An 8,482-nucleotide genomic window follows, 5' to 3' on the forward strand; every position below is an offset into this window, starting at 1 on the left:
GGGCAAAGCTACACACATCCAGCAATTGGTTCTTTTCAGTATCCTTGATATATTCTGAATCATTTTTATATGATTGTTTTCATCCCAACTTTAAGCTACACAAACTAATAATGCAAGGTTAAGGGTACGATATAGTTTTTCCATCTCTAAAACATTTCTCTATTATAACAGTAACAATAATACAATAACATAAACTTTTCACAGATAATATAAAGACTTAGCAATCTCGTACTTAACCCAATAATCCTTTTAAACACCCATCTAAGTTTTGTTAACATTCATACGCAGTTATGCTTCTAAACAGTACAAATCTAATCCTTTAAAATTTAGGTTTCCATACAATTATTAATATTAACAGAATCAGTTCTACAATTATAAAAACAACTAGACCTGGTTCACATTCAAGTTCCACATATGAAAGACCTTCATTCCAGGAGCAATTCATTCTAGTTTCTCTTTAGTTGTATTTTAGTGTCTCCTGGCTCTGAGGTAACTTTCCATTCTTTGGTGGGTCCTTTGACATGAGAAAAATCAATCTATTCCATATTAGCATGACCACACCATGGTTTTTAGGGCTTCTTCTTTAACACACTTACTGCTATGCATAGGCCCCTCTCTTCCTGCACTGCCATGTGTCTCTCAGACCTTTCACTCTTGTCCTCCAGTAATGGGCCAACACTCCAGGAGGTTGGTGCTTCCTCCAGGCTCATGGATGATTCCTGAGGACCATCCAAGCATGGGCAGTGTAAGACAGGAGCAGAGCAAGGTCAGCTCATGGGCCATGCCTGAGCACAGCCACCCCCAGCAGCAGCCATTCCCCATCTCCCAGGCACAGCCATGCCCACAGCATGCAAATGTCACTGCCGTATATGACTAGTCCAAGAGAAGGCTGCCTGCTTTCCAGGATCCCCCAAAGTCTTTCTCCTATTCCTCCTCCACCCGCAGACATCAACCACATTCCACTTGCAGGCTCAGACATGGTCGTAAGGATTTGCTGAAGTCATCAGCCATCACCCTTCTCTACCTCACATCCCCTGACCCTCCCACACCACACATGGCCGCTCACTGCTGCTCAGGGCCTCTCACTCTTCAGAAGAGGCCTTGAGCTCCTTGGTTCTTCCTGGTGCTTGTTATAATCTTCCTCACTCCCTCCAGAGCTCATGGTGAGATTTCTTGTCCATAACCTTTATGACCATGTTTTACACAAATGGGTGTCTTTTTGTGAGCATTTGTGCAGAAAGAGTAGTCACAGGAAAGCACCAAATATATAAAAACTGATGCTGAGTGAAATGCCATGAAGACCTGATGAGTTACTCCCATTGCTGTGTCTTTCCTGGAAGGAGTGTGTCCTGAGAAGGGCATCCGGCTTCTGCCACTCTCTGGAGAGGCACATGAGCAGTGTCCGTGCACCTGGGAAGGAAAAGGGTGATTTTTGCCAGACCACCCTTCATCTGAACCACTTAGATATGTACTTATGGATGGGGTATCATGCCTTATACTGCAAATACCTATTGGATTGGAACTGCCAGTGGGACTACCACAGATGCAGACGGTTGTGTTACAGATATTTATTATTTTTAATACTGACACTCTTAGAGAAATTACACAAAGACTTGAATGATTATTGATGCATTTCAACATGATTATTCACAGAAGGCCCAGCAGCTTTGCATCTCAAGAAATGGGATGCCAGAGGCCAAGGGAAGGATGGCTTGGGCTCTGTCCTGGGATCTGGAAACTGAAGTGTGGGCCCATCTCCCAACACCCGCCCTGCCCAGTGAACGGTGTGAGAAACTCTGCCAATGAGCTCTGAAGTCACAGTCATGACAGGTATCTTATGTCTAACTGCAGACAGTGTTGTCCTGCCAGCTCAGGATTGGAGCTTCCATCCCTGAAGGTATTTAGAAGATGTGTAGACATGGCGCTTAGGGATATGGTGTAATGGGTGGGCTTGGCAGTGTCATATTTACAATTGGACTTTATGACCTTAAGGGTCCTTTCCAACCTAAATTATGATCTGAGATAAACCACTTCAATTCCCATCACCTCCAGCTTCCCTCGAGGGCAGCTGTTGTGTGGCACCACTCTCCTGGCTCTCCAAGCAGGTTGGACACTGGTTTGGTGCCTGCACTGGCAATTTTCCCTTCCTGGGGTAAAAGACCTTCGATGAGAGATGGTTGTAGAGATTTGGGTGGCAGAGATCTGAACTCTTCCTTTCAAAGTCTTAGCAGGCTCAGTTTTGGAGCCATTGAAAAATAGAGACAATCTCAAGGATGTTTTTGAAAAGTGGTACTATCACTAATAAGAATAACAGGGAATTCCTTATTCTTGATGATGATGATGATGATGAACTAAAGTTTTTTTATTTCATTCCCAACAGTCATTCTTGCTTCTCAAAAGAGCTGCTACGTCTCAGTAGCTGACCTCTTGCATGGAGTTCTTCTTAAGAGCTTTTCCTCTCACTTCTACCATTTTTATCATTTAGAAAGTATTTCTTTGGACAGAATTGCCCTGAAATCACCCCTTTCATACTTTTCCCCCTTTTTTTCTGGTGTGAGTGGAGGTGACACAGGGCAGATTACTTCTTTTTTAGCCAAAGAAGGCCAAGGAACAGATCTCAGGTCAGTGCAAAGGCAGAAAGGAAGCCAGAATGTTTATGTGGTGTGCACTGACACACACCGTCACCTGCATTTCCAGTCTGTGAAATCCTAACAGTGCAGCAGAGTCTGGAGTTCTGAGCTCCCTTCATCTGCCCTGTGTGACACATGTAAAATGAAACTACCCCAGCCAAAAGTTGGGTTTGATTCTCTTCACAGCCTGAAGCCCCACATGGGTCAGGAGACAAGCCAGGATACCCAACAAGGACTCACATGCTCTGCACTTCAAGTTCAGGTGTTCACGGGAATCTCAGCTGGCAAGTTGTGCCAATTGCTGAGTGCAAGGAGCTGGGCAAAAGCCTCATCTCCATTTCTGTAACGATGGCTTTGCTGCCTGGCTGATGTGCAGACTCTGTACATGGATGCTGACACCTGTTGAGCAACCTGCTCTGTAAGGATGAACAAGGTGGGCATGAGGACAGCAAAAAAGAAGAACCTGGGTGAATGAAAAGGGATGCACAAGATGTCGTCAGGGCTATTTGCGGGAACTTGTAAAGCAGCCCTGCACCTCATGTGAATTATTCCTGTGGTCAGAGAGAACCTGAGAGCTGTCCTTAAATTGAAAACCTGAAGGGGATGAAAGGACAGCATCATTCAGGCTGGATGGGACCTCGGGAGGTGTCTTGACCAACCTCCTGCTCAAAGCAGGTTTGGACCAGATTACTCAGGGCTTTATCCAAACATATCTTGGTCACTTTCTGGGGTAGAGTGGATGCGCACCCCTGGGAAACAGCTTCCAGTGCTTGACTGTCCTCAGGATTGGGAAGTTTCTCCCTTTCTATAGCACCTTTCCAAGCCTGACCATCCAGATTATTTTTTACCCATCTACTTACACACTGACACAGATCATAATAGCCTACCTTGGACACAAGAATATTGTGAGGGATGATGCTGAATGCCTTGCTGACTTCCAGGTAACAGACCACCACTGCTCTCCCCACGTCCAGCAACCCTGTCCTTTCCTCACAGGAAGCAAAGAGGATGGACAGACACCACCTGCCCTGGGTAAACCCCGTCACCTTCAGACACCCAGAATTGGGGTCTCAGTGAACATGTTCTGGGGCACAGCCCTTAGTTCCCCTGCTCACTCATTGGCCATTTTTGAAAAGTGCACACAATGTGCGAGAGCTGCCAGTGGTCAGGGAGTCCCCCCAGTCTCCATGAGCTTTCCAAGAAGGTGGAGAGTGGCCTCACTGTGACATGGTCCTGCTGTCTCAGCTCCTGGGATGCTGCCCCTCCTGTCCCATAGACTGGAAAGGATTGTGTTAGTTCAGGTGACCCCTGACTTGATCCCCATCCACTTCTGGTTGTTCTGCCTTCAGTCACAGAGGCCTGGGAGACCTTGCTGGTGAAGATGGAGGACCAGAGACACAGAGAATATCACTTCTTTCCCTTATTAAATTCATCAGTGGCCACCCAGTGTCTTTGTTTCTCCTTTAACTGTTCCTGCAGTAGGAACAGCTCATTAGGGTGCCCTTGAATTGCCTTACAGGTCTAGACTGAGTTTTGCTCTGGCCTGTTGCTGTGCTTGGAGGCTGCTGTCCTTGCAGACCAGATGAACTAACTTCTGCCACCCTGCCTTGGCAGTTTATTCCATCCGTGTCACAGCTCTGTCTGCAACACTGACAGCTCCAGCTCACCCAGTCAGGTCCCTGGCTGAGGACATTGCCTCACATCTGGGCTGAACCACCCCAGCTGTGGCACCAGGAAACCTCTGAGTCGCCCCGTGGAAACCTGGTACCAAATGTCCAAGAGCCCATGTGTGCAAAGGCTTTGCTTCAGAGCACAGACATGACATGACCAAAGATTGCTGGATGTGTCTCTAGATCTAGGAGTATAAACCCAGAATATAATGCCTAAATTCATTCCGGTGAACATATTGCTCCCCCAGTTTGGAAAAATTAGATCCTTTGCTGTAACATTCCTGGTGTCCTGCCTAATGATGGGACAAGAAAAGGTGATTCTCATAACAATTTACTTTTTAATACAAAGAACACAATGCTGGCAAGAAGTGTCACTGCTGAAGACAGAGAATCAACATCACTGATTACTTCATGTTGTTTCAAAGGATGTGCCCCTGGAGCCCCAGGGACAGCTGGAGGGAGCCCAGAGGGGACAGAGGAAGGGACATCATGGGCTGCTCCTGTGCTGCTGAGCTGGGCTGGGCTCCTGGGACAGAGGGAGCTCATGGCAAGCGGCAGCGCTGCAGAGAGACAGCTCTGCCCAGGAGCAGCTCCTCTGCAAAGCGCAGCAGGGCTGAGGGCTCTGCCTGGGGATCTCAGGGAGACGAGCAAGGCAGAGAGAGATTAAAGGTGGTCAGGACTGGGAGGATGACTGAGAGCTCGCTGGAGGAGAAATCTTTGCAGGCCTTGCTATGGTAAGTCTGTGGGTGCAGGGCAATGCAGCTGTAGCTCCTGGAGGCATCTCTTAAAGTTAGCACAGGCACAGCTTGAGGGATCTGTGAGGAGGGGGCTCTTGGCAGGCAATGTTGAACAGCTGTGAAGCTGGGTGAGCAGCCAGGGGTGCCCAGGGCTGTCCTGCAGAGCAGGGTCCCTGCACCCCAGGGCTGTGCTGGGACAGGGACTCTGCCGCCTGCCAGGGTCAGCACTCAGCCTGCCTGGGGAGATCCCCGTGGTGCTGTGGGGAGAAGCTGTGGGGGGAAGGAGCCACCCCTATCAGGGCAGGAAAGGTGCTTCTGCTGTTGAGGGGGTGCTGTGTGGGTCAGGGCTCCTCACAGCTCCAGATCATCCCCAGGATTTTTCCAAGGTGATGCCTCAAAGAGAAGATCAGTGCAAGGATTACCAGATAGATAGGGGGCTTTCCTGAGCCTGCCTTTTCAGTTTCCTATCCCAAGGGTTGGGGGGTGCAGGAAAGGAAAAAATGAAAATGAGCTCTCATGCTTAAACAAGTCACTGTGACTCCTGAACTGCAACTCCGATTAATCATTACATCTGCCAGAAGCCTCATAACATCCCTTCAGCTGCTGCTCTGCCTGTGCACAGCACCAGCATCACATTGGCTATACCCGTCAGTCTTAGTCTGACCTGTCCTTTTCCCCAGTCTGCAAACAGGAAGATGCCCCCAGGCAGTGCCCTGTGTACAGGCAGGATCTATAGGGCCAGTGAGAGGGCACAGAGGGTGGGATGGGGTCTGTGAGCATTGACAGGGAAAAGACATGGACAGGAAAACACCTCCCAGGAGGAGAATCTCCAGGAAGCAGGGAAATGATCAGAAATGACAGGAAAATAAAACTGGCATTGTTATGGGAGGGGGAACACAGAAAACTCCCTTTGATCCCCACAGTGCAGATCCCTCCTGTGAACAGCCCCCTCGCCTCCTCTCCCACCCAGCAAAGCCTCTGCCCTCAGGGCCGGGGGCTCCAAGGCATGAAGCAGCTCCTGTGCAGCCAGAGCTCCAGTTCCCTCTGCAGAGCACAGGGGCTGAGAGCAGCTGCCCGGCAATGGTGGTGTGTGGGAGGTGGCTGCACAGCTGGGGAAGGGTGACGCTGTCTGAGTGCCCAGCTGCCTCTGCCCTGGCCTCTCTCACACCCACCCTCACCGCAGTTTCCTTCTTGCTCCACTGCTCTGGGTCACTGCTGTTGTGATCTGGTTCTTGCCGTCGGGCTCTCTGGGGATGGGAGTTTCAGCTGCACAGTCACAGCCTGATCTTGTGGGTCCTTTCCTGCAGGTTTGTCCATGGGAACACATGTCCCAGCTTTCCTCTGACCTGTGGGGCTGTGGGCAATGCAGTCTGTGGGGCTGGGGAATGAGCTGAGTCTCCCTGAATCAAATGCCATCATTAGGACTCTTGGCTGTTTCCTTGAGGTTTCCTTCCAAGCTGTGATCCTCCCTCCAGGATGCAAACGTCCTACAGCATATGTGTGTTATCTGAAAGCCCCACGGAGAAGCACAGAGATGCCGTGACCAAGAAAATGCTGTTGGGCTTGTGAAATGATCCGTGTGTGTCCTGGGCTAAACATGTCATGGTCTGAGGTGGATCCCTCAGCTCTCAGCAGTGCCTGGTGGCTTTTCAGGGTAACATGGGAGTGTGATCAGCCTCCATCTCAGAAAGGTGCCAGCCCAGGGCAGCTGGAGCAAGACAGAGGGACAGAGCAGCTGCCCTCACTCTGCACTGACCCACAGGCATCCTCTGGTCTCGCAGGACTCGCTCTGTTCTCCCTGAGTGCAGCAGAAATGCTGAGGGTTTCTGACACCCAAGAACACTTCCCAGAGTGGGAGGGCAGAAGGAGCTGTAGAAACACCAAACCTCTCAAACACAGTTTCTCAGCCCTGGGGGTACAGATGCTGACAGTCCCTTCTGCACCAGGAGCGGTTCCATCTGACAAAGCTGAACCCCAGGACTGGCCCCTGCCCCACCCAATCACACGGGGTCAGGCTGACTGCTCAAGAGCCCCTGGGCAAACACCCTGCTCTTCATTGCACACTCATCAAGCACCGACGAGGGCTCCAGCCAGGACGTTCTCCTGGAAAAAGAAAAGTGTCTCTTTGTGGGAGGGTCTGTGGGAAATGGCTTTGATTTTTCCCAGAGAAGTCTCCCCTAAACTGTCACTGTCTTTTCCTCCTATGATAATGCCCATGCTTGGATACAGCAAATGTCCAACAGCAGCTCCATCACCCAGTTCCTCCTCCTGGCATTCACAGACACACGGGACCTGCAGCTCTTGCACTTCTGGCTCTTCCTGGGCATCTACCTGGCTGCCCTCCTGGGCCACGGCCTCATCGTCACCACCATAGCCTGTGACCAGCACCTCCACACTCCCATGTACTTCTTCCTCTGCAACCTCTCCCTGCTGGACCTGGGCTCCATCTCCATCACTGTCCCCAAATCCATGGCCAACTCCCTGTGGGATACCAGGGTCATTTCCTTTGCAGGTTGTGCTGCCCAGGTCTTCTTTTTAGCTTTCTTGTTAGGTGCAGAGTATTTTCTTCTCACCATCATGTCCTACGATCGCTACGTTGCCATCTGCAAACCCCTGCACTACGGGACCCTCCTGGGCAGCAGAGCTTGTGTCCACATGGCAGCAGCTGCCTGGGCCACTGGGTTTCTCTATGCTCTGCTGCACACGGCCAATACATTTTCACTGCCACTCTGCAAGGGCAATGCCCTGGACCAGTTCTTCTGTGAAATTCCTCAGATCCTCAAGCTCTGCTGCCCAGATGCCTACCTCAGGGAAGCTGGGCTTCTTATATTTGGTGCCAAGGTATTCTTTGTATGTTTTGTGTTCATCCTCCTCTCCTACGTGCAGATCTTGAGGGCCGTGCTGAGGATCCCCTCTGAGCAGGGATGGCACAAAGCCTTTTCCACGTGCCTCCCTCACCTGGCCGTGGTCTCTCTGTTTATCAGCACTGCCATGTTTGCCTACCTGAAGCCCCCCTCCATCTCCTCCCCATCCCTGGACCTGGTGGTGTCTGTTCTGTACTCAGTGGTGCCTCCAGTAGTGAACCCCCTCATCTACAGCATGAGGAATCAGGAGCTCAGGGATGCCCTGAGGAAACTGATGGCTGGATTCTTTTCAAAGTCATTAAACTTCCCATCTTCTGCATATCACTCATGACATAACTCATGACAGGTCCAGCCTATCTTTTTTTTTAATTTTGTATTTGGAGATGATTGTTTGGAGTTGGGGGAAGGCTTGTTTGGTTTTGCTTTTTTAACTATGATAATATTGCCCACAAAGAAATGTTATTACTCGTTCCACTTCTAATTCTCTGTTCACCTTTATAGTTTGAGTCATAGACTTTGTAAATGAGAAGTCATGCTCTCTGTGTATTTAAAAAAAATAAATGACCCTGCAGTGAACAGTT

The 8,482-nt window shown here is 49.9% G+C and overlaps 1 protein-coding gene across 1 annotated transcript; it reads left to right on the plus strand.

Moving 5' to 3' along the window:
• The first annotated feature begins 7,269 nt into the window (after nt 1-7,269).
• Nucleotides 7,270-8,232, plus strand: LOC136000394 (olfactory receptor 14J1-like). Its single transcript, XM_065654175.1, has one exon. The coding sequence runs from the start codon at nt 7,270-7,272 to the stop codon at nt 8,230-8,232; it is 963 nt and encodes a 320-aa protein (XP_065510247.1).
• Nucleotides 8,233-8,482: the final 250 nt, after the last annotated feature.

This window comes from Caloenas nicobarica, chromosome 32 (assembly GCF_036013445.1).
Source record: "Caloenas nicobarica isolate bCalNic1 chromosome 32, bCalNic1.hap1, whole genome shotgun sequence".
Taxonomy (NCBI): Eukaryota; Metazoa; Chordata; class Aves; order Columbiformes; family Columbidae; genus Caloenas; species Caloenas nicobarica.